A 27,499-nucleotide genomic window follows, 5' to 3' on the forward strand; every position below is an offset into this window, starting at 1 on the left:
CACTTGACAAGCAGGCACACACACACACACACACACACACACACACACACACACACACACACACACACACACACACACACACACACACACACACACACACACACACACACACACACACACACACACACACACACACACACACACACACACACACCTCAGTAATCTGTCATTCAGAGGTTGTGCAGATGTCATGTTATGTGAGACAACTACTCTTATTCTCTGTCTCTCTCTGACTCCAGCAATCCGTAGCATGACATTATCTTAAACCTCAAATACACTTCATACTTCCACTCTACAGCATTTTAAAGGGCCCCCTATTAGCCTCTGCTTTGGGGGTTTTCCCTTTCCTGTAGTGTGTTATGTCGTTTTTAAATGTAAATAGTCTACAAAGGCTACAAATCTCTCCCACACACTCCCCTCCTGCCTCAATCCCACCATTGGATTCCTTTGTTTACTTCTGTAAGAAAATGACATCACTACGTTAAACTCTCGCTTCTATTGGCTACGGAGCAAGAGAGGAGACCGAGCTGAGGCTGTGTATTGATAACAACTCATTTTGTTGAAAACAGTGAGCTCATATTGAAACAGCGAGGATGTTTATTGAGGCCGTAGCCATTGAACGATACCGATACATTTAGGTCAATACAGGTCTTTCATTGAATAATAGATATCAGTCGTGGTTCACTGCTGATCATATGAATGTTTTAGATTTTGTTCTACAGTGTCAGTTTTTTTAACACCTACCAACTGTGTTTTATTTGTTTTGTTTTAATGTTCTGTATTTTATATTGTTTTATTTAAGTATCCCAGTAATGTATGTTGCATGCTTTAAATGTATTGTATTTACTTGTTTAAAAATGAAATGTGTTTTAGGTTGACTTTTAAAATCTGTCCAGGGACTACAGATGAAAAATAGCCTCTTGGCTAACTCTGGCACATTTACAGAAATGTTCATTAATGTGCACTGTCCCTGTTAAATAAATGAATAAATAAAATAATACGTAAATGAAAAATAAATAAATAAAATGAATGTAATAATTATACAAAAAGGAATAATTAAAATAAAAAAGTAAAGTAAATAAAGAAATTAAAAAAGCACATCAGGTCTGCGTGTTCAAAATAGTTTAAATATCAGAAGTAATAATACAAAAATTAAGTAAAGAAAATAATGTCAGTCTAGAAAACAGTAGAAAAATCCCAACAAACGGGCAAAAACTCAGCTAATGATAGTAAAAACTGATTCCACATCGTTGCTGTACCAATCAGCCCTGTCAGTGTCAGCAGAGGGTCTTTCATGTCTGCCCTAAAGCAAGCAACGCTTTAAACCCATAATATTCAGATTTCTTTATGGAAATATAAAACGGCAGTGGTCCCAGGTGGAATAAGTAGCATCTATAAAATGTGCGCTTGAGCAAGGATGGTGTCATAAAGAGTGTCTCAGTATAAGGAGCCTCTCGGGGTTCAGCCATGCAAACCCCCATTTCTTACTCAACTGGGAAAGATCTGAGAAAATGCTCTGAAGGCGCGGGCCAAGGATCTGCTCCGCTGATATATTATCTTCATAATCCAGAGCCAAAGCTCACCCTTTAAAGAAGACATACTGTATGATGCTCATTTTCAGGTTCATATCAGTATGTAGTGTCTCTACTGGGACATGTTTCCATACTTTAATGTTCAAAAAGCTCTTTATTTTCCTCACACTGCCTGTGCTGCAGCACCTCTTTTCACCCTCTGTCTGAAACCAGAGCCCAGTCTGCTCTGATTGGTTAGCTGGCCTGCTCTGTTGTGATTGGTCAACCGCTTAGAGATGTCCCGCCCCTTTGCCTATCACGTACAAGGGAACTTTGGTATTTTAGCCTTTGCATACCATTTAAAACCTATATAACACAATACTGTGATAACAAAAAACTAAGACACCTTGCTCTTGCCAGTTGGTCCAAAGATGCCTATCCCAGATTTAACACATTATATATTTGTTGTTAAATGTGTACAAATAACAAGGAAGTGTGAAATTGTTAGCTATTTATCTCTCTTTCTATCCATAAAATCAGGTTTATAATTATAACTTTTTCGACAAAGGGTCTCCTGTCATTTAAAAAATGTGCAAGGGTGCTGCTGACCACCGAGGGAAACCAATTATCATACAGTAACACAACACAAATTGAATTCAGGGACTGATATCAAATGGATTTGCAAGTGTAATCTGCATTGATTTGGTAAATTATTCCATTAAGCTCAGGCTCTGGTAATTGCTTTCTCTCACACAGGCTCACACACAGATACAGTATGTAAGCTATACACCTGGGCTGTATGTATAATAACTGTCTAAGCGGTTTTCCAACAGCACATTGGGTGGGAGGCATTTATCTCGGCTTAATGTGGAAAGAAGAACACGACCCGTTTGGAGCCCATTCAACCATAACCGCCTGATTGAGTCAGACTGAAACACTAATTCTCAGAGGGAATAAAAAGTAATTTAATGTGGTAAAGGTAGTCGCCGAGCAACCATGAATGAATAAATACAAAAGGTGTTTGACGAGGAAAGATTGAAAAGAATGAAGGTAATCAGAGGTGGTAATCACGTTTGTCAGGGGATGAAGGAATGAGTACGAAGCTTTTCTTGTCAGGCGATGAGTGAGTATTATATTTGAATCAATGTATCAAAGGCAGGGGAAGAGATTCAGAGGGTTTACGTGCAATAATAGGACACAAACCCAGACTATATCATCATAAACGATGTAGATTAGGGAAGACTGGGCTCTGGTTTCAGACAGAGGGTGAAAAGAGGTGCTGCAGCACAAGCAGTATGAGAACAATAAAGAGCTTTTTGAACATTAAAGCTTGGAGACATGTCACGGTAGAGACACTATGAACCTGAGAATGAGCAGGATATACAGAGATGTTTCAGGTCCTAGTTAGCTGTTTCTTTAAACTAAGCTAAGCTAAGCTAATTGGCTACTGTCTGTAGATATCCATCATACAGAAATAAGAGAGGTGTTGTTTTTCTAATGTAACTCCCAACAAATATGGGGAAAAAATATGTTGAAAACCACAGTATTGGATGCACGGCCTTATCGATCTGACTTCTGAGTAGCAGTTTTTATTTGGCACTAAAACATCTTGTAAATTGCATCATGAATACTTTAATCCAAATACACGCTGACAGACCGTATAATATGCACAACTGATGATAAACAGTTTTTACATGTCAGAAACAAAACATACAACAATAATAATAATATATTCTTTTTTTTCTCACACACAATAATTATAACAAAGTACACAAAAAAAATAAAGAATAATAATTCTCAAATAGTCTGTCATGTTCAACAGGGGCGAGAAGAAGCTTTAAAAACACTTTTCTGGTCCTACCCCCTCTAGCATACATTTTCCTTATAAATAAAATATTAGGTCATCGTCATCGGCGACATGTTTGTCTTGTTAGTTTGTTTGTTTTTTACAAAACAATCAGAAATAAATTCCTTTTACAACTACAAGAAATAACAAATGGGATTTTACAGGTCCTGTTCATAACCGTTCATGATTCGGTTCCTAAATAATACTTTCAGTTTAGACAGACTTGTACAATATTTGAGTGCATCAGTTATTCCACAGACTAACACCTTTTGATGAGATGCAATGAAGTTTGGCATTTGTTCGTACGGGTGGTTTTTGGAAAATGCGGTTCCCTCTCAACATGTGCATGCTTTCTCTCTGTGTGAAAAATTAAAGCATGCAGTGTTGTCTTCCTATTGGTAGGTTACACATGTATCACTTCTTTACATACATGCGATACAAATATGTAATGTAGCTTTGCATTGAAGGAACTTGGCGTCTGTGGGTGTGAACCATCAGAAAGTGTTTTATCTGTCCTTCTTCTGACATCTAGTGGACACTGAGAGAAGTGGTGGTGTCTTTAAAATGATTTACTGTTAGTGGTCGTGACATCTTTCCTCAGGGAATTCATCTGTTGTAACCATTTATGAACGTTTTATGTTTAAGTAAGTGTTTCATTGATTTCTATTATCATTAAAAACGAACTATACTATACATATGATATACTGTTTCCCCCTGTGGAAGATTCTTATCCTCTGCTCACTTCTGATACTGCCAGACCTTTTAATACTTTTATGTTCACTTTAAATCCACACAGAGGAAAGTAAAATGACTCTTTTGCTTTAAGATCAAAATGTTTTTTCAAGCAGACACACAGATAAAATGACAATAGATTTCAACTTTATTAATTCACAAAAGGCTTATCCAGTGGTTATGAAATTGAGCATAGTCCATATTTTAACATCTAAAACTGTACAAAGACAACAAACCGAAGGACAAAACGAAATAACACTGATATTTGAAAACATGTTGGATTTACAAATTGACCATTTTTAAATCTGAGTTTTTTTATTGTGTAAATTGATTGGTTTAAACAGAAGTCATGTGATAAACAACGGTTTACATTCATTTGGAGTTCACGAGTGACACTTTCTTTTCAGTAGTAGACCAAAGTGCAAACATTTTGAGATTTTCTGAAAAAAGATGATGGTACCTAAGAGTTTCAGTCCGTTTTCACTGGCAGTAGTACAAAATATATGCTCAGTAAAGCTGACAGAAGGAGAGATCTGTATCTCCAGTTTGTCTCCAACGACAAAATGACACGTTTCCAAAATAAATAGGTGACCATTATGTGTTATTAAAGGTGTCTTGGGATATGTGACTGGGCATAGGTGAGCCCAAATCACACATTTAAAATACATTAAAAATAAATAACAACATTCGCTCAGTGCAAAACTACACAATAGCCGAAAAATAAAAACGTTTCCTGCATCACCGAAGAAGACCGTAAATGGTCGGTTATTATACGATGAACCCTTGCCCAAAATCATGATTTCAAACCAATCCAAAAAATGTAAATAATCAATGTTATAACTGATTCATATGTGAAGTGATATCAGAACAACACGAAGGACACACTGAGGGACATGTGCAGATATTTTCTTCTTTAAATGAAGCAGAGGGATTTTAACTTAACTTCACCACGTACGTAAAATGTCTTTGAAGAGGTCTTTGAAGAGCGTAATCGACATACAAATCCTCAGATAAGGCAACATTTTTTTTCTTTTCCATCCATTAGAAATTATTTGCATACAACTGAAAGAAAAAAAAAACAAGGGTACCAAAGCCCCCGTTCTTAGGGTTCATTTAATGTCTCAGAGACAATAACGTATTCTGTTGAAAGCAAAGCATTTCAAATGGATTGAACAGAACGAATCCGTTCGTAAAGGGCTGTTATTCTTCATCCAATTGTTACACTAGTTTTACATTTAAGTTTCTTTTTCCCAACACTTCACACGTTTTTTCATGGTGAACATTTCGGCTTCAGGAAGTAACGGACACCTCTCGGCCGTGGATAGTGTCCTGCATAGCATCTGAGGAGGCATCAGGTGGACATAGTTCATAGATGTGTGTGTGTGTGTGTGTGTGTGTGTGTGTGTGTGTGTGTGTGTGTGTGTGTGTGTGTGTGTGTGTGTGTGTGTGTGTGTACTATGTCTGGGCCAGCTGAAGCTCCTCCAGTCCGTGACTACCCAGGTGATATCTGGCCAAATCTTTCCTAGTCACCAGACCGACCACCTGAAAACCAAATGTGTGAAGTCAGAGTAATTGTCAGCAACAAGAATGTGATCATGACATCAAGCAATGCATTAAGTCACACACAAAAACACACTCTTACCCTGTTCACATCATCCGCTACCACCAGGTGTCTGAGTCCCAGCGCTCTGAACAGCTTAAACACACGAGGAAGAGAAGTGTCCTGCAAACACAACGTCTCATTTTAGTTGAAATGAAGTTATAAATGTTATGTATTAATATAAACATAAATGTTGGCCATGGGGAGTGAAACACCTGAACTTTTTGAACATACATAACATTCATCTGTTTGCAACTCATATATCAATATTCCAATTACTGTATATAGACTATTCTGCACTGTTTCTATTATATTCTGTTTCTATTATATTCTATTTGATTTTATATATTATATACTGTTTTATTGTGTTGCACTGTCGGAGGAACCTGTGACCAAAGAATTACATGACAATAAGAGCCTTGAAACTTGTGCCATAGAGTGGTGCAGTGACGCGTCCTAAAACCAGGAAGTAAGCTGCGCTCGGGTTCCCTTGACAACAAAAGCAATGGGAATTCTCCATAGGATTTTGGAAAATAGCTCGAAATAAGGTCAGTGGAAAACGAACCTGTTAGATAAATGCACAGCCGGATAATATCCACATGTCTACTCTACAATCATAAATCTATCTATTAGATTTAATATTCAAAAACAAAACGTGCATTTATCTAACAGGTTCGTTTTCCACAGATCTTATTTCAAGCTATTTTCCAAAACCCTATGGAGAAATCCCACTGCTTTTTTGTCGAACCTGAGCGCAGCTTACTTCCGGGTTTTAGGACACATGTATTATGTACATCTACATAAACCGTGTGTGTGTTACCAGTGGCACAGTGTAAGGCGTTGCGTTCATGAACTCGGTGAGGTCCATCATGCACTCCCTCTCGTCCTGGGACACGTGGATGCTCTGGATGGGGGGGAAGCGAGGGTACGCGTCCCTGAAGTCCTTAAGCTGGAGCTTCCTCTGAGTCAGCTGGGAGCGAGCCAGCTCCACAAACACCTGCCGGGACACAGGAGGAACTGTGAGCCACGCTATTTAAAACATTTTATTTTTGAAGTGAAAGGAAATATATATACACATTTTTTTATAAATATATATATATCAAACAAATATTAAAATAAATAAAAAAGCAGATAAAATAGTTATTGAATGAATAATTTGAAAATATGAATTCTTACTTATTTTTTACATACAGTGTAAAAAGCATATCAGACCCCTTTAAACCAAAAGCATTTATTTTTTAAGGGAAAGAAAAAATATACAAATATAAACAAATAACTAATAAATCGAACATTAATTGAAATACATTTATTTAAATAATAATGATATATGTACAAAAAGACCCACATATTTTGACTTGATTAGGGTTAATAGCTGATTTCATGGCAGTGATATATGAAGGGTTGCTGATGTTACCTTGTGCCTTAGAAGAACGATGAGCTGAGAGCGGAGGATGAGGCCGCAGAGCTTCGACGGCTGAAAGCGAGTAAACAACAACAAAAGGTGTCGTTAAAGAAATATAAGGATTCAGATTGAAGCTCAAACTCTCTGGTACAGTATTAACAGTCTAAAATGAGTCGTCCCGAAAGTACTACGATAGAGTTCCTCAAAAACTAATAATACTTTTTGTGGCGATTGTCTACTTTGTTTCCAGTGTGTCTTTTCTCAGCCTCTTGAGAGTGTCTACTTTGATCTTTTCTATTCAACATTGGATTCGATATGACGAGGAAGTGGGCAAGAGCTGCAGACGTTACTTCCTCAAACATGGTCTTATGTCTGCACCGCATTTCTGGTATATCATTTGCTACAGTAGGTGCTGGTATTTCTGCATTCTTCTCAAAGATGTGTCTGCACAACTGCTGATTGTTGGTAAGAAAATAGCATCTTAAGAGAGACAACAACATTTACTGCTGATACTTTAAAGGGGTAGCTGCGATTTGATAAAAAAAAAAAGGCCTGAACAATGACAGGGAAAAGTCAGTCCACGTAGATGCATTTCACCATGGCTGGATCCTGCCAAGATAATTGCACTATTTAAAAGAAAACAAAGCCTTCATGCATTACCTCGTCACTATCAGCGCCCTGCATGACGACCGGGAAGCCGTTGTGACTGGTGGACGTGTTGCTAAGGACGTCCACGATGGTCCCCACTTTTTCTATCCTGTTCAGACAGGTGACCGGGGCACTCATCACCTCTCTGTGTGTGGGGGAGGAAGAGGGAGAGGAACGAGAACATGGAAAAATAAATAGAAGACTATAGTGTATTCGAATGGAATATATTTTAACAATCATTCAGGGAACGCAAATGTGCTTATTGAGCTTAAAAACAGTTGAAAGGCAATTGAATGAAATTCCCAAGGTGGATGTATAATATTTTTCTTATAATGAGAAGTTGCTATGCTTCCACTATAATGAATGAAAGGTGTGAGAGCGGTGCGTAGGTGGTGTGGTGTAGAGATCCAGTCTGCACACTTAAATCTGCCAGTCTTACACTTATATAGTTTAACATGAGAAGTGTGCAACCCTTTTCACACAGAAATGGTTCATTAAGTGTCTGCTTTTTCAATTAAACTACCGATATACACATTGAGTGGATTTCATAATTAAAAGTCCTGTGGTAGAGTAACTTAGCTGATCTCCCTGTAAATGTGGTAATAACTAGATGAATGAAACCCTGCATACTTCAGTCATTATGGCTCAGTGTCTCAGAGAGGGACTCACCTGGCTGTTAACCAATGGGAGGTGGCGGGAGCGTCCCAGTGCAGGAAGGGGACGCTCTGCAGCTTGATGTGGATATCATACAGACCCTGGAGCAGGAAGAGGTTTGATTTGATTTATTTCCAACGTGTGAAACAATAATAGTAAAAATAACAATAATAATGAAATGAAACAGGAGAATTACGATATTGTACAAACTTAAGCAGTATCAAATTGATAAACAGAAATATTATTGACTTACAAATGATATATTAAACATCCGAGAAGAGACAGTGGACTTATTGCTCCATCAGCTGCTAAAACCCTCTTAACTGTGCAATTCACTGCATGATTGTTATGTACAGGGGGGCACATTAGTGGTGCGCAGGTACGCATGCGCGGCAACAATCTGAAATGCGTACCGTCACTTGTGTCACAAAGCGCATTAGCGTACCGGTGAAGCTTTTCCAGAAGGCGGTTAGATCACCGGACGACTTCCGTGTGCACAGACAGGGCTGCTGTTAACGTCGGTCTGTACAGCAGCCCAGCGCTAAAACAGTTCTGTGGTCCACTAACAACCCCCCCCCGCTGACATTCGTGATACAGAGGGCTTCATACTCCACTACCACCCCCCCCCCGCTGACATTCGCGATACAGAGGGCTTCATACTCCACTAACAACCCCCCCCCCCCGCTGACATTCGCGATACAGAGGGCTTCATACTCCACTAAAACCCCCCCCCCCCGCTGACATTCGCAATACCGAGGGCTTCATACTCCACTAACAACCCCCCCCCCCCGCTGACATTCGCGATACAGAGGGCGTCATACTCCATTAACGACCTCCCCCCGCTGACATTCGCGATTGAAAGGGCTTCATACTCCAATACCACCACCCCCCCCGCTGACATTCGCGATACAGAGGGCTTCATACTCCACTAACAACCCCCCCCCCGCTGACATTCGCGATACAGAGGGCTTCATACCCCACTACCACCCCCCCCCCCCCGCTGACATTCGCGATACAGAGGGCTTCATACTCCACTAACAACCCCCCCCCCCCCGCTGACATTCGCGATACAGAGGGCTTCATACCCCACTACCACCCCCCCCCCCCCCCCCCCTGCTGACATTCGCGATACAGAGGGGTACCAAACACTGACTCCAGGTACTCATCTGAGTACCTCACTGAGAAAGTTGTGTGCACCCCTGGTTATGTATTTGAGTACAATGTGTAGATTTGATTGCATCATTTGATTGCATAGTTCTAAGTCTTAACTCACCTCCACAAAATAGTCCCCTACTATCTTTGCAGTCATGAGGACGAGCATGATGGGAAGACCGTACGTAACGTTTCCTGTCGCCTCCATCATGATGACGGTCAAACTGAGAGTCATCCTCACTACGCCACCTGGGTAGAGGAGATGTAGTTATATGGATTATTTAAAAAAACAGACTCCAGAGTATGGATAGCTGTCCACAGGTTGCAGATGTGTCACTGTGATTGGTCGTCTTCATGCAGTCCATTTCTTATTTCCAGTTCAGGTTACTCACCTAACTGAGCTGCGGCTCCAATCAGAGCATATTTACCAGGGTCCGCCCAGATCTAACAAAACAAACATGAAATAATAGTTCAAAGCATCTCGAGTATTGATATAGCTGTTATACTAATAAATACCGGGAAAAAGCAACATCAGTCACTTATAGGTTGGACCAAATACCAGAACTGGCATCAGGAGTTATTACGTTTGAGAAACCAGGTAATTAAAGGTCTCCTATTACACTGTTTTTCATCAATATATTACAGGTCTCAGATATATACAGAACATGTCTCTGAAGAGTTTGGCTCCAAACACCAGACAGATCATTGCAGCATTACCCATAATCCCCTCTGTTTCAGCCCTGTTTCCAAAGTGCTGATTCTCTGTCTGTTACTTTAGATGAAAATAAGGAGCCCCTCCCCACGCCCCTCTGAGAGAGATTTGGTTAAAAAGAACACAATGGTACTCTAGGAGGAGATTCAGGTGATAAGGTGGGGGGGGGGGTTACCTTGGTTGGTGATTGGCTAATGGTTACACAAGCCAAATCACCGTTATGACATCATAAAGTGGCCAAAATCTGATCAGCTCATTTTCAGACAGGTTTTTATGTAAATGGATCAGAAAATGTGGGTTTTGCATAATAGGTGACCTTTAAAGTAAAGTATTGAGACTTCAATTTAACCATAATGTGGTTCTCTTTCGTTATGGGAATTGAATTGGATCGTCTTCTTGTCTTCCTACAGAGTGAAGAATCATAAATATGCACTCACCGAGCCATTGGGGGTGATGGAGGCCAGCAGGATGCCGAACAGTCTCCCCCAGGCGGCTCCTATCAGCAGAGCGGGGATGAAGACCCCCGCAGACACCGCCAGGCCGTACGTCCAACACGCCAGGAAGAAATAAGTGATGGTGAACAAACCCAGGGTCAACGGATTGTAGGTCCCTTTAATAGAGACAGAAGTTCAACACATCTGTTTCACACACTGATCCTATTTAAATCCCACCTCTTATAACACCTGTTCAGTCTAGGCTCCCTCTCCAGTCTAGTCTAAAAAAGTCCAACATTTTAGACTAGACACGTGTAGGTATATTTGATATTAGGAACTTTTAGTAAAAAAAACAAGAACACAATGTAAACCTCATCTTGTTTACATCTGGCGGACAATTTTAATGGTCTATCTTATTTTTCATAATTTACTACGATATATTTGCATTGAACTATTTCTACATATTTTCACCTTTCTTTGTTTTTCCTGTGAAGCACTTTGTGAATTGTATTTCTGTGGTGCTATAATATGTATAAGTATTATTATTACTATCATTACATAGTGTGTTTGATGACGGACACAAATAGCGTTGCACGCGGTCAGTAAGGGCAGATGGTTGAGTCAGGACCAATGCAGACTTCCAATAGGGTTTAATAACTTCCTGTTGGATGTTTTAATAACTTCCTGTTGGGAGTGTTTAATAACTTCCTCTGCCTGTAAGATGGCTCTGAAGATCACTCAATATGTCAGACCCTCCACGGAAACGCTCAAACGGAGAGGAAGTGGTAAGGAAGAGAGTGTGGAGGTCGGATTGGTAGTACTGGGCTTTATTCATTAAAATCCCGTTTCCACAATGTGCAAAATAATAGAAAGAAGGAAACACTGGGCCAGATGTTTGTACAGAGTTATTTTTAGCAGCTTTTCACCTGCTTGTGTGTGGAAGAGGCTGCGGACGCTTATCTCAGGAGTGTTGAAGACAATTGTTGCCATGGAGTTGTACTCTCCATCTGCACAGAACAACTGAGAGTGTGTGAGAGAGAGAGAGAGAGAGAGAGAGGGAGAGAGAGATTGATAAGAGCTGTATAAAAAAGAGGAGACAAGAAGAGACTTCCTTCCTTCCTGTCGCTGTGTGATTTAGTGATTTAACTATGCTGTCTAACAGAACAGATTAGGATCAGTGAAGGTATGTAGACCTCATTTGGTGCCGTCATGCAGCGGTCCAGAGTTGTTTATGTTGTCTTCGTCACGAGCCACTCCTATCTCTTTCAAAATATTTCCTCTCTCACTAATAGGTATGTCTACTAAAAAGGTGAGGATGCCAAAAAAAACACACTACAGCATGGGTGGGATACATTTCCGTGAGTAGTGATTCAGATGAAGTACCAGTTGTCTGTTCTGCACAAACATGATGGGTTGAAGCCGTTAAAAGACCAGGAAAATCGAACCTATCCCAAAATAATCTCCGCTATTTGAGAAAGCATTTGTGACTAAAAAATATATTATTGTATGAATTAATCACACGGAGAATGTGTCCCTGGTATGTAGACATTTATACATTTTCGACAATGAATTATAAGTGAGATATCTTTGAATGACTGAGTCTGAAAGAGCTTTGCTTATCTGTATAATTGTGTCCATTGGGAACAATTGAAACAGTCTCCTCTCTTAGCAAGACCATCGAGTTGTGTCTCCATGTCTGATGTTGAAATAAACAGTACAGAGGTTTATTTGTGAGACCTGATCAGCGTGAGTAGTCTTGGTTCAACACAGAAACCATTTGTTCGCAAACAACACAGACAGCCAAACAAAACAAGGATCGGCTGTTTGTTTTTCTTCAGTTAAATGTTTGCCTCTGCAACAAATTCCATTGACATCCACCCAATAGTTGAGACAAGGAAACCACTATTGTCACAAAAGTAAAAGTCAGGGGTTCACCAGTCAGAACTATTCATCCTCTGGGGAACATGACCGTCAAAATGGTGTCCTCCACTTGGATCCTTTGGGCCGTATTGTTCTTATGGCATACATACTGGTAAAGCGTAATGAAGTGAAACAGCTGTCTGGTTAAAGAAACAGGAAGCATTAAGGTTCTCTGTGAGAGGCTTTATCTTATCTGAATCTGCACTCGAGCGGTGTAATGTGTTCAATCATGCTCATACACTTTGAAATCTGTCTTGATAACTGACAGCGCTTGTGACACCACGTAACTGTGACAGTTTATATTACGTGTGTGTGTGTGTGTGTGTGTGTGTGTGTGTGTGTGTGTGTGTGTGTGTGTGAGAGTGTGTGTGTGTGTGTGAGAGTGTGTGTGTGTGTACCTGCAGTGGGTACTTCTCTTTGTTCTCGGGCCCCAGAGGCTGACAGTCATTGGAGAAGTAGATCATGGTGAAGGACATGGCCGCGGTCACTGCAGCAACCAACATGGCCTCCATCACTTGTAAACACGGCCGATGAACGTACCTGAAACACGATAACACGCAAGGTAGTTTTGAACAGGTAATGAAACTGTCTCCATATAATTCTAATGTTATATGACTTACATAAACAAACAAGACTATCAGCAAGAAGATTGGCTTTTTCAAAAGAAGTTATCCTAATGTGTTGTTTTTTACAGTTAATATTTTATTGTGCATTATCTGGTCAGATTCTCATCGAATGTTATCCTAAACTAGCATGTAATATACTGTAGACCCTCCAGAAAAATGCGCATAATCAGCAAAATGGCGCAGATTTTTAAAAGGCAGCATATTTATCAAAAGGCCGCATAATCCCCGCATTTTTCCACACAAAATTGAGAAAAAAAAAAGTTAACTTGTCTTGACGTGACGTCATCAGCTCGCGCATCACAGAATGTAAACAACACTATATAGAGTGAACGTGTGGAGCTCACACGATAGAGAAAACACCAAGATGAAAAAATGTAATCCATCTCATTTACCGACGAACATTTCGACTAAAGACCGGGCAAAAAGTGGGGGGGAAACTATTCTGCCCCCCGTGCAACTGTGTGTTGGAGCATAAGAGAAAATTGACGGTGACGACCCACTTTGATTCATTCAAACATTCGAAAATGCTTTCTGCTGCTGCGGACAAGAAAGCCAAACAACTCACGTTCACCGAGGCATCAACCTCCAAAACCCTTTAGAGGGCTACAAGAAACGAAGTGAGTAGCCTACAAGATTGAAGCTGCAGATAACGAACGAGTAAATGAAAACAGAATGAGGCGGAGAAGTGTGTGTGTGTGTGTGTGTGTGTGTGTGTGTGTGTGTGTGTGTGGGGTGGGGGGGGGGGTGTGTGAGATTAAAATAGCCCAATTGCTTTTACAATAAATAAACATTGAATGTGTTTAATTGAATAGTAAAGGGGTTTAACGTTAGTGGCAGGTTGTGTGTGAGAGAGAATAAATAAGACAGCCCAATAATTAAAAAGATTGTTATTCTTTTTCCCCGCATATTTCGCAACTTCCCGCAATTTCACCGCATAAAATCACATAAAAACCCCGCATGTTTAATCGCATAATCAAGGATTTTTGCCCGCGTTTTTCTGGAGGGTCTATTTATTGATGAAATACATTGCAATGAGTTGTTTTAAATCCATATATGATTATAAATTAGTAATACTATTGCAGTTACTAATCTTAAATAGCCACAAATATATACACTTCCAAAGTTATTTTTATTAAAAATCTAGGTAACATTAACAACAACAAAAAAGCCTATATTATTAATATTAAAACGGAATTGTACTACTGTTAAGTTTTGAGTATGCAAGTCAATTTAAGTTAAAAATGAATTACTTTGGTCTGAAAACTGGCAATAAATAAAATCCTATTATTAAATATATGGAGTTTGTCTAGTAAACAGTTATCTGACGGTGAGTTTATGAAATACATCACAATTATTATGGGAACACAGCCTTTTGTCCACAGGGGCCGGCAGATCAACAGAAAAAAGTTATTAAAAATAGCAGAAGACATATTTTATTAATCCTTTAGGGACAATTCAACAGTTGCTTTAAATGGCGTTTAACCACATCACCACTTGAATTAACTAAGAAACTGACATGTTGTTGTTTGTTGAGCATCAGCGGGAACTTTCCTGAGACTGGAGGAAATCCCCGCTGCAATAAAACGCAGTGACTGGAACAACGCTCTAAAGACGCCAAGTGGATTCCAGGTATTGTGACGTAATGCGACACAAATGCAAACGTAATCCTTATGATCACTTAGGTGACAGCCTGTTTTCAGACATACGTGTATAAATATAAAAATGTATAACCGTAACCGACTCTACATTGCCATATTTATGTACCACAGAGTTTACAAACATTAACTGAATCAATATTTATGTACCACAGAGTTCTTGTTAAATAATAACCCTTACCCAGAGCCACCCGGGTCAGTCAGGTCCCACAGTTATTAAACCTGTTCTCTATTTTAAAACTCCTCCATCACAAGATGTTGACATTCTGAGAAGTCAAATTCTACACAACCCTTCATTCAATTCTAGGAAAACTTCCTCATCTCGCACCCCACCCTAATGCCACCGTGTGTTTCTTGGCACACGAAACACACAAAGGTATTCTTGATATGTCACCTGACCCCGTGTGTGGCAACCTTTTTACGTACGTCGCACGCATCTGCTTGCCTAGCGGACATCTCTCAGTGGATGTCTGCTCATCACCTCAAGCTCAACCTTGACAAGACTGAACTGCTTTTCCTTCCGGGAAAAGATTGTCCCACTCTTGACCTAACAATCAACATCGGCACCTCTGTTGTTTCCCCGACTCAGACTGCAAGGAATCTAGGTGTGACCCTAGATAACAAACTGTCCTTCACTGCAAACATTGCTGCTACAACCCGCTGCTGCAGATACACTCTTTACAACATCAGGAGGATACGTCCCCAGCTGACCCAGAAAGCAACGCAGCTTCTGGTCCAGGCTCTCGTCATCTCACACCTAGACTACTGCAACTCCCTCCTGGCTGGTCTACCTGCATGTGCCATCCGACCTCTGCAGCTCATCCAGAATGCAGCGGCTCGTCTGGTCTTCAACCTTCCTAAATTCTCCCACACCACACCGCTCCTCCGCTCCCTTCACTGGCTTCCAGTAACTGCTAGAATCCACTTCAAGACACTGGTACTTGCGTACCATGCTGTGAATGGATCTGGCCCTTCCTACATCCAGGACATGGTTAAACCGTACACCCCAGCACGTGCACTCCGCTCTGCATCAGCCAAACAGCTCGCTGCACCCGCACTGCGAGGGGGACCCAAGTTCCCATCAGCAGAAACACGTGGGTTTGCTATCCTGGCTCCAAAATGGTGGAATGAGCTCCCCATTGAAATCAGGACAGCAGAAAGCTTACACATCTTCCGGCGCAGACTGAAAACTCATCTCTTTAGACTCCACTTCGATCGATTGAATTACTAACAAAGCACTTATATACTAATAAAGGGCTGGCTTATCTAAAGCCAGTTGAGTAACACTTGAAATGTATTAGCTCTATGAAACCTGATGTACTTATATGATTCTGTTTTCTTCAAGTTTGTACTTTGTTGGTCGAACGCACTTATTGTAAGTCGCTTTGGATAAAAGCGTCAGCTAAATGTAATGTAATGTAACATTTGTGACGTGCAATCTTGTAAGCCTTTTCTAGACGTTACCTGATCCTGAAGATGGTCAGCCAGTAGTTCAGTTTGTTGAACAGAGCGCCTAACAATCCACCTGCACAGGGAATATAAACACTGCCGTCAGAATTTCAAACATTAACTGAATCAAATTGACTTTACGGCTCCAACTAAGAATTGTTTTCAGTATTTTTATTATTATTTTTTTTTATTAATCCATTAATTGATTGGTCTATAAAAAGGTCAAAACTTAGAGAAAAATTTCCATCCCAGTTTGTGAAAATCCAAGTCATGTATTTAAATGTAGCCAAATATATTTTATATAGTTTAATATTTAAAAATAAATACAGTAAAATGAAGAAATGTCCATATCTAAGATTTTTTCCGTCAATTGACTAATTGTTGCAGCTCTATTATGAATATACTATTAATATTATTATTGAATATATGTTTACTGTAATTACACTTTTTTATTATTTTTATTTTTATTACTGTTGTGCTAATATTCCTGTCCTCCACCCAGTTATAAAAGACTCAAGTATTCCATGGAAATAATCTAAAATATTTCCTAAGATATTGTTACCAAAAGCTCCCATAGCGATGAACAGGGGAATCTCATAGAGGTTATAGGCCCCACTCTGAAAAAGGAATAAAAACACATCATGTCATTGTTTACTTTGCACAGACTAACAAACAAAATAAGGGTGAGGCAGTAAACAAATATGAAGTGTTAGTTTCTCACATCGCTCTCAAAGCGCCCGAAGTTGATGAGACCCGGGTTGGAGAGGTCTCCTGGTTTGTTGTGGTAGATACTGAGGAAGAAGTTCAGGGTGAAGGTGGAGATCATGGAGGCGAAGAACTGCGGAGGAGAGGAAGAGGGGGGGGGGGGGACTGTTAGGCATGATTTGGAAACTGAAAGTATGTATTGAAGTCAATGGAGAGAGAAAGATTATCTTTTGATCCCGTTTGAATTGTGCCACGAATTACACATAAGTTGTTTGTCAATTTAAAAGATAATTTTGCAAGTAAAAAAAATAAAAATGTGTCGTAAAACTGTGAAGTAAGAACATTTTTTGTGTGAAGCGCTCAATGAACTACAACTCTGGTCTCGCACACGTCACCAACACCAAGATGGTCGTCACGTTGGCACATTTCACCTCTTTCTTTCAGGATGAAGTGAAAAGTATTAAAAGAGGTGAAAATCACTCCAAGTCTGGGCATGTTGAGAACTGTACATACACACAAGGGGAGTTAGTCGGTTCCATAAGAGCTAGCATGCGGGACCGGCTTCACAAAGTTTCGGTGAGTAACACGAGTGTAATGTGTAACGTTAATGTACGCGACTCTGGGATTTGTAGTCTTTCTAGTTGCGTATTTTTCATAGTCTTATGTTTCAACAGTTTAAAAATAAAAACTGTGACTTTTTTGACATGGAAATGATTTTTTAAGATTGATAAACATCATATGTGTAATTCGTGGCACAATTCAAACGGGATCGAAAGATACGTTTTCTCTCTTCATTGACTTCAATACATACTTTTTCAGAAATAAGGTCCCATGGGGAGTAGATGGGCGTGACTTCGCCACTCTATTGGCTACCTTTTTTAATTACTTTTTATTAGCAACAACCCCCCTTTAAATTGTATTTTATTCTTTAATATTTGGTTATTGTTTTATAGGTCTTATTTTACCACTTTCTTAGCGAGATTCCCTTTTAATAATTTGATCTTTATTATTCTTATAGATGATTTTGTTTTCATTCTTCTTATGATAAATGTGGGTTTTAATTTCAGTTTCTTATTATTATTATTGTATTTACTTAATAGGTGTTTATATTTTATTGTATTTATTAGTTTTGTCTTCCTTTATTTTACCAAGAGGGATCACTATTCTATTGTTAAGGTACTCTTGATGGGTTGGTTAGGGACTGGTCCCAATAGCACTAAGCATGAAAGATGAATGGTTGAGTGTTATAATTATGGGGTTAACACGTATAACAGAATAAGTACTTACATTTTGTAAATGCACACAAGGTAATGACTGCAGCTGCTCTTTTTATGTATTTGTCAGCAGGTTTTTTTGGGTAATTTTTTGTATATTTTGTCTTAATTTGTCGTTGAAATCAATGGTCCCTAAATCTGACAATCTCAGTTTGAGATTTAATTTGTATCAAATATCCTTTATCCGTCTCACACAGGAGAAATGTACTTACTAAGAAAGAGGCAAGCACGTGGTTAATGAAGTAAAATATAGTATTTATATTGTATCATCTTATGACTGTTAAAAATAAAAGAAATATTGAAAATCAAAAATAAATCAAAAATGTTGGGGATTTTAAATCTCAACAACATTGCATTTGAACATTCCTGTTGTTATTTCACTTGAACAATTTTTTATTGCACTATCCTTATTTATATTGTACTGTTTGAAGAGCATTTCTAACAACTACAGTGTAGCTATTATGCATGTAACAATACAACCTTTGAATCTTAAATGAATTCTGTATACAAACCTCTTGATTTAATTTACTTGACAACTTAACCTGATAAGGAGTTTTATCACAGGGTGTAATATGGTGTACAGTGGACTTACTATCCTCCAGGTCAGCATCTGGTTCCAGAAAGAAGCTCCCTCCTCCAGAGAGAACAGGACGCCGCCTGTCAGAAACAGAATCTCAGTCAGGAAACACAGCGAGATGTTGATAAATGTTTCCTTTGGTCCCCTGATGCCATGTCTGAAGAGGAGTGTGCATGCCAAGTTAGCTGACAATCACACGGCATCCTCCACATTGATTGATAAGCGCAGTAACATATTTACAGGGTTCACATGAGGTAATATGGAAGAACTCTGTTCACATGACTGTAACACATTACTGAGGTGGTATTTGAAGCATTTCCAGACTACTGATGAGAAAAGTCTATATGTACAAGGAAGCTTTACTCTACTGCTTTACCGTCACGACTAATGATGTCAGGGTTTCTGCAGTGTTCACTTAATACATTTAAAGGGGCCATATTCTGCTCATTTTCAGGTTCATATCAGTATGTCTCTACTGGGACATGTCTCCATGCTTTAATGTTCAAAAAGCTCTTTATTTTTGTCATACTGCCTGTGCTTCACCCTCTGTCTGAAACCAGAGCCCAGTCTGCTCTGATTTGTAAGCTGGCCGGCTCTGTTGTGATTGGTCAACAGTTTAAAGTTGTCCCGCCCCTTAGCCTATCACGTACACTGTGTTGGAGCGCTTGCCAATAGAAGTGAAGTCTGTGGGTGTTTCTCAATGTCGAGGACGCTTCCTTGGTAGGACAAGTCCCTCCGAGTCAGGTCCTTCAGAAGCGAGGCCAGAATCCTTCCTCGCCTCGGAAAACGAAGAATGGTGGAACAGGCTAACAGGTGTGCGTCATATGCGAGGCCCCGCCTCAAATGGAGCGCGATTTCCGCTAAAGATTTGGAAATTGGTCCGTGCGCAAAGCATTGTGGGGATTTTAAGACCGGAGGATACACATGAGCAGCCTCGAAATGTCCCGCAACGAAGGACGCCGGCCTCGGTAGAATTAGACATTGGAACAGTCCTTCGGCGGGACTCGATGACGTAGCATCCTTGAAATAGTGGCTCTGGAGGAGCCTTCCTCGACATTGAGAAACACCCACTATGTTCCTGAAGTAAACAAAGGACTCTAATGGAGGCGTTTCAGGCGGGGGGGGAGAAACTTCCTCTCATACATTTAAGTTTTTATTTTAATTCTAAACTTGTCAATTATGAGTCAACTATCTTCCTAAAGACTGTAGCTAGCAGCTGTGACCATGTTTGCTAACGATCTGATGGTACCAACTGAAAAAGGACAAGACAACATCCTGTACTCAAAATTAGCTGTCAAATCAATCACGTCTTTGTTTATCGATGTCTTTTGACTGCACACAATACAAAAGCGTTTTATATCCATCATTATCGGCTCCAGCAGGCAGTTGCAAATTTGATTTAAGTTTTTTTTACCACCTTCTAGGACATTTTGAATGTATTCATTTATCAAGACAAAGCTGTAGCATAACCCCTCATCCTCCCCTTAACATCCGCACACACCAACATAACACTTTTTTAATACAGATACAGTTAGTATGTTTTTATGTTATATATTTAAACTCTTGTGTATAATTACTTATTTTACTGTTTTGGTCTATTGTTTGAACCAATATTGGATCGACTTGTACTTTGATGCTTTGGCCTCACAATTTGTAAAACTGAATCAATAAAGCCAATAAAGTCTTTCATTTGAACTGCATTGAATTACATTAAATTAGATTGACTAGTCCTGTCCAACACAAGTTCCCTTACAGGTGTGTCTGTCATTAGTCTGGGCATGCAGCCACACGGCTTGGTCTGTTGTCTTTATAGCAGCTAAACTGCCTGCACATTCAGGCAGATAACTATGAAAACACACGTATGTAGGGTGCTTTAGTGATGTTGTTTTTACCGACTGGAGCTCCAAAAGCAGCTGAAACACCGGCAGCAGCTCCAGCAGAAACAAAGTCTCTTTTCTCAGTATCTCTCCGGAAGTATTCAAAGATCTACAAACACAAACACACGTATTACCCGTTATACATTAGTTTACCTACAAACACACCCTATCCATGTAAAGTTAAAACATGTCAGTAGTACAAAAGCATGCTTGAATGAAGAACAATCAAGTATTGAATATACTTCCATGTGTGTAATAGCCTGAGACACACACACACACACACACTGACCTTGAAGTCTTTCTTTAAAGAGGTGCTCCTGCCCTGTGAGACTCCTGCAGCTACAACAGCACCAGAGTGAATCATGGGTCCTTCCTGAAGGATTGTGGGTAAACAAGAGGACAGGTATGAAAGAGAATTCATGGCAGGCAGTCAATTAAATACCAATTTAACGAGAAATTATCTTAAAAAACTCAAATTTTCCAACTCCAAAAATGCAAAACATAATTGTATTGTGGTAATCTTTTAGTCTTTGCTTTGTTTACAGTTCTAGACTTGATACTTAACTTCACGACAGCATTTTGAAACAAACAGACAGTGAGGGATAATATTTGTTTACCTTTCCGACAGCAAGACCGCCAACCACTGAACAGATAACACCGAACACTTTCACCACCAGGGTCTGTTGGGGGAAAACAAAACATGTTACAGATAAGAAACTCCTTCCAAAAACATCTGTGTGTGTGTGTGTGTGTGTGTGTGTGTGTGTGTGTGTGTGTGTGTGTGTGTGTGTGTGTGTGTGTGTGTGTGTGTGTGTGTGTGTGTGTGTGTGTGTGTGTGTGTGTGTGTGTGTGTGTGTGTGTGTGTGTGTGTGTGTGTGTGTGTGTGTGTGTGTGTGTGTGTGTGTGTGTGTGTGTGTCTTTACCTTGAGTCGTACCACCCTAGGAATCTTGACTCCATTGAGGTAACATTTTATCTGAGGGATCCCACTTCCTGCTGCTATGGGCTGCATGAGACAAAAGGGAGAGTTATATTAAAATATAGAAACCTACAGTATTTAGGATGACATGAGTAACATATAAGGGTGTGAGGAGGGAAAGGTGTTGGTGTTTCTTTGTGTTGAATGAAATGTCTCAATGGTTATGAAATGGAATTGAAAGCAGACTTTTTTGGGGGGAAAAGCCAGACTGAAACATTTTTGTAATCAGTCTGCTTGCATGAAGAAACCTAATGTTGCTTAATTAAATCTCAGCTGACTGTGGTTAACCTGAATGGCAGAATAAAGGAAGCACATTCAGATGTACTGATTTTCATTTTTACTAACAAAAACTGGCGTAGGCTGTTCCCTAATTAGTTTTCACTTGCACTTCCATGTGAATGTTGTGTAATTCAGACATTATTCTCAAGGAACAATCAAAAGCCCAAAGCGGAAGCCGACTAAAGTCATTAAGGTTACTAAAACAAATCTCCTCGAGTCTTACCTCGAAAAATGCAACGAGGATGGCCCCCATCATGACGATGGCGGCGTTGAGGACGGCCCAGAGGAGGAGGGAGATCGACAGGCCGCCAACCTCTGTGAACTTCTCTATGTCTGTGAGGGGTCAGAGGTCAAGGAAAAGCACGTACAATGTGTTGAAGCGCTAGCCAATAGTGAGCGTACGATGTCCTGTTCAGATGACGTCAAATCCAACGAGATGCCATAAATAAACTACACAGAATCACACTACACACCTACGCAATTATTACATTCAGGCAGACTGTAGAATACAACCTTTTTGGACAATTTATATACTTATTGAAAACAAGCTACAAAATGTAATACCTTGGAAAATGCCGTTTAATACTTTTTAATAGCCTTAGTTTTCGCTAAATTGATTTATCAACTTTTAATACTTTTTAAGACCCCGCGGACACCCTGTTATGCTACATAAGTAAACAAAGGAGTCCAATGGAGGCGTTTCAGGCAGGGGGGTGGGGGGGGGAGTGTGTGGGAGAGAAACTCCCTCTGGGGGGAACACAGGGATTTGCTTGGGAGGGTCTGAACCACACATGATGTCAGAGTCTGAATCAGAAACAGGTTTATTACCAGGTAGGTTAACACATACGAGGAATTTCACATGGTGTCGTGGTGCATACATAAAAGTAAAAGAACAATTAAAAACACAGATAGAAACTATTTTAAGAAAAATATAAGAACATAGAAAAATAAAGCAGTATTTACATTGAATATGGTTGAAGTAGAATTGGTATAAAATATGTGTAGTAATGAAAAATTGAAGTGTATGCAGCCCAACAATACTTCATTCAGATATTTGTTCATTTTTGCCTTAACCAAATATTGCAGCTTACTGTGATTTGGGCATTGCACTAGTCCATGTTCGATAACATTTAGATTAATTATGCAACCTTAATATATATATATAAAACAGTGCAATACCAAATGATTATATATTCTTTCAGTCATTGTTTCTCTGTACTGTACTTGTGCCCGTAAAAGGTTGATTATCTTGCACAAAGGATACTCTCTTTGACCACTCGGTATTTGATCCCAGCAAGTTCCTCCACCGCGATGTCGATGAAGCAGGCGATGAGGCCGGTCAGGAAGCCGATCAGACCACAAACCACCCAGCGACTGATCTCCAGACAGCGGAAACCCTAGACAAAAATACAAGAACAGAGAGGAGATAAAACCCTCACCAAAGGAGAAGTTGGAGTTATTCAAAAATAAGGGAAATGCATGAATTCCCACACATTGACATCAAGGTGACTATATAAAGTCACCTTTGTTACAATATAACAACAGAAGATGGAAATTAGATAGGAGCTTTATCTGGCATAAATAATATCTTCCTAATGTGTTTTTATGCATGGTCATTTTTTATTAAAAACATGTAAGGGTGGATAATAAACATCCAGGTGTTTCCTTCTCTACTCACCATGTAACTCATCCTCCTCTCCTCCTCCAGAAACAGCTGGTTCTCAATGTTATCATAGTCCAGACTCTGGAAACACACACACACACACACACACACACACACACACACACACACACACACACACACACACACACACACACACACACACACACACACACACACACACACACACACACACACACACACACACACACACACACACACACACACACACACACACACACACACACACACACACACACACACACACACACACACACACACACACACACTTTAAAATCAACAAAAGCAATGTTTTCTTCTATTTTGCAATACTTTATGATAAACACAGATTTAAAAAAATGTCACAAATACTTTAATTTAAATGTTTAGGTCAGCAAGTTCATAGTAAACCGTAGGTATGTTAATGCGAAGCTGAATGTATCAACAGCTGTTAGCTTCCTGCCTGCTTAAGAGGATTATTGCCCTGTTAGCCCAACATGTTTTTAACGTTTCATAACCTGAATGGCATTTTCTATACGTGTTACATTCAACTATCTTTTATTCTTCATCTATTTCTTAACTCCAACAAGGTGACATCAAAGCATGAAACGTATACATCCCATATGGTGCTTTAATTAAAAACAATCTAATGCCGGGATCATATAACAATCAGCATTGAGTTGGCCTTTTTACCTCAAATTTAAGTGACAGCAGCTTCTCATTATGAGGGATCTCTTTAGGCCGCCCTCTCAGAGATTCCTGCAAGAAAAACAGAAAAAAAACGAAATCACCAAACTGAAACTGACTTCTAAGCTCTGAATCATGTGAGAGACTGCAAGGAGCTGGGAGGAAAAAACATTCTGATGCAACACACAAGCATTTGAAACGACACATACAAACGTCTCTCAAAGATCACTACCGGAGAGAGGACATGTTTACAGACTTCATCTAACAGATACAGGAGCATTCATAATCGAAGATGCATGCAAGCCAACTACAGTCAAATAAAAAGTCTAATATATTCCACATTTGAATGCGATTTGAAGTGAGCGTCGGTCGCACAATCAGCAGCGAATAAAGCAACTACGCAACACATTTGCGTAAACAGACTACAGACAAATGCTTTTATTTGCGGCAAACGAAAGACGTGCAAGACACATGCATGGCATCACATTCCCGTCAGGCAGTGAGAACAGATCTGAATCTGATGGCTTCGGTCACAGGAGGAAATGGATGTCCTGTCAAGCTAAGAGACTGAAAAGTGGCTTCAAGCGTGTAAAATCCTGTAGCGATGTGTCACTCCAAGCTGCATCTGTTATGCTGAATTTAAATAGCTTATTGTGTGTTTTCTTTGTATTTCTGGGGAGATTTTTGATGCCTGATTGAACTGAGCTATACAAGTAAAATAAAACCATTTTTTTTTCTTTTGTAACCTAAAAGGACTTAGCTGCATTTGTTGTGCAACCCATTGTTGTAAAAGGTCAGTAAAGGTCACTAAGTAGAACCTGACTAAGATATGCTAATTAAAAACATATTATCGGTACTGAATAAATGGTGTGTTACTCAATCTGTTTGTTTTTCTTAAGCTACCAGTGTGTGGGACCAATCAGTTTCTGAAAACTAAAAACTGAATGGTCAGGCGGTCAGTGTTTAGCACAAGGCCTGCCTCAGTTCATCATTTGCGATGCATCACAGTGGAAACCTTCAGACAGTTTCCAAACACGTGTTCTTACACACTGGATGAGTCAAACATCCTTATTACAGGTCACTTTTGTGTCAAGAGTTCCCATAGAAGGCCATATTAAGCAGGGAGCTACTGAGATTACATTAAATGCAATGATGTCTGCACACACATTTTTATAATTACAGAGGCTTAACTAACTACACTAAGGAAGTCTAGAGGAAATGGCGGCAGCAGTCTTCATGAGGTGATATCGATAGAGGAGTGACAGACACAGAGAGAAATAGTTTGGCGTCGTTCTCGGGCTTTACCTCTTCAGACGTCATCTCCTCCTCCAAATCCACCGTGCTCAGTCTGCCTACCTGAAATATACCGCCTCTCGACAGCTATAGACACCACAAACACCAACACAAATATATATATATATTTATATATATATATAGGGCTATTGTGTAGCCATTTTCCAGCTGATGCTTTAACATGTTGGATACCCAGATAAGAGCGACAGGGTTCGAGAAGTATAAGGAAATAACACGGCATGTATGATACAATAAAGTACATTTTGTTCAAACTTCCACCTTGAATCCTAAAGGAAATGAGTAATCCTGGTGACACGGAGAGGAAAAAGGAAGTAGGATTCTCCATATTAGGCGGACAGAGGACGTTATTTAGTCTAAATATAGCAGGTCTATTAGTGAGGGACACTGTCAGTTTGAGACTGTTGTTTAATACTATTCTGTTCACACTAACATACTAAAATAAAACTTATACTGGATATAAACAGTATCCATAACAGGCTCAGATTACCTGCAATTATGTGAACACTGATTTTATTACTTTGAGAATGGACTTTCTTACTCCAATTCAGGAAATGTAACAATCATCATCCTTTCTAAAGTAATGACTGACATGAGGTTAAGTTATTATTCTTGATAACTTAGTCCTTATACGAAGCTGCCAGACTGCCTGTTTTAATTGTACGTAACCTAGTAATAAAGATAAGTCACTAGCTTCTTAATATAATGAAAGGACTAGCCTTTCAAAACTCTCAATAATCTGATTATTTTCCCTAGATAACAATCGAATTACAAGCAGCATGTTGTAAATTATTGAACTAACACTAACTTAATTACTTTCATGCAGCAAACAAAGCGTGTGGTTGCATCTGAAATGCAAAGACACCATAACACGTGAAAACACAACCAAAAAAGAAGTCAACAATGCATAAAAAAATCTTCACAAGCATTCATAACCCATGCAGCATTTAGAAACATGACTCAGTATAACCTTATTGGTTAATAAAAACATGACACAGCATCTTCTGAACACTTTAGGTACAGAGGTGGAAGAAGTACTAGAAAAAGTCCTGCTTTCAAAATGTTACTCAAGTAAATGAAGAAAAGCATCATAAATACTTAAAGAAGCAAAAGTTAAAGTAGTCATTCTGCTGATTGGGCCATTTCAGAATAATATATATGTTTTATAATGATTGATCATTAAAGTGATATCAAAGCTTGTAAAGGTGCAGCTAGTTTGAATGACTTTGTATACTGCAGGGTAGCTTGTGAATTTACTCCAGGTGTAACTAAAGTCTGATTCAAGTGTTGATGATATTTCACATCATTAATCCAAATCTGTAAAGTAACAAAAAGGTATTAATAAATGTCGTTGAGTAAAAGTACACTATTAACCTTTGAATTGTAGTTGGGTAGAAGTACAAAGTAGCAAATAAAGGCAATACTCAAGTAAAGTACAAGTACCTCATCATTGCACTTAAGTACAGTAGGCTACTTGAGTAAATGTACTTAGTTACTTTACATCACTGTTTGGGACTAACAGACGTCAGGGTGGCTAAGCTAACATGCTACAGCGGTACCTGTCTGGAGGGTCGGGGCTGCTCGGAGCCGTTCAGCAGCGGGGTTCCCTCCGCCGTGGCCCCGGACTCGTCTGCCCGGCTGGACCACGACACTTTCTTCGTGATGTTGGCCATGGTGGCCCCCGGTAGTTCGGTGCCCTGACTTCCGCTGATTTATTTCATTAATTTCAGTTGTGGCTGCCTCACTGTACACTGTTATTCTTCCTCAGCTTCCCATGATCATCATGTGACACTTGTAAGGATCGTGTGAAG

General features: G+C 39.6%; 1 protein-coding gene across 2 annotated transcripts; it reads right to left on the reverse strand.

The window, feature by feature from the left end:
- Positions 1-4,214: 4,214 nt before the first annotated feature.
- Positions 4,215-27,499, reverse strand: clcn7 (chloride channel 7). 2 transcript variants are annotated; one of them, XM_079641934.1, is made up of 25 exons: positions 27,248-27,499; positions 25,683-25,757; positions 24,384-24,449; positions 23,709-23,774; positions 23,295-23,427; positions 22,254-22,363; positions 21,698-21,778; positions 21,392-21,454; positions 21,064-21,147; positions 20,790-20,883; positions 18,913-18,977; positions 17,063-17,179; positions 16,904-16,958; positions 16,357-16,417; positions 13,010-13,151; positions 11,618-11,711; positions 10,695-10,867; positions 9,938-9,989; positions 9,667-9,794; positions 8,409-8,494; positions 7,752-7,884; positions 7,104-7,163; positions 6,510-6,686; positions 5,732-5,812; positions 4,215-5,631 (listed from the first exon to the last, which is right to left on the reverse strand). In XM_079641934.1, the coding sequence occupies exons 1-25, from the start codon at positions 27,359-27,361 to the stop codon at positions 5,545-5,547; spliced, it is 2,397 nt and encodes a 798-aa protein (XP_079498060.1). In that variant the 5' UTR covers positions 27,362-27,499; the 3' UTR covers positions 4,215-5,544. The 2 variants fall into 2 exon arrangements, with proteins under 2 accessions (XP_079498060.1, XP_079498061.1); XM_079641935.1 differs by lacking the exon at positions 25,683-25,757 and having other exon boundaries at positions 27,248-27,498.

Source organism: Notothenia rossii, assembly GCF_949606895.1.
Source record: "Notothenia rossii genome assembly, chromosome: 8".
Classification (NCBI taxonomy): domain Eukaryota; kingdom Metazoa; phylum Chordata; class Actinopteri; order Perciformes; family Nototheniidae; genus Notothenia; species Notothenia rossii.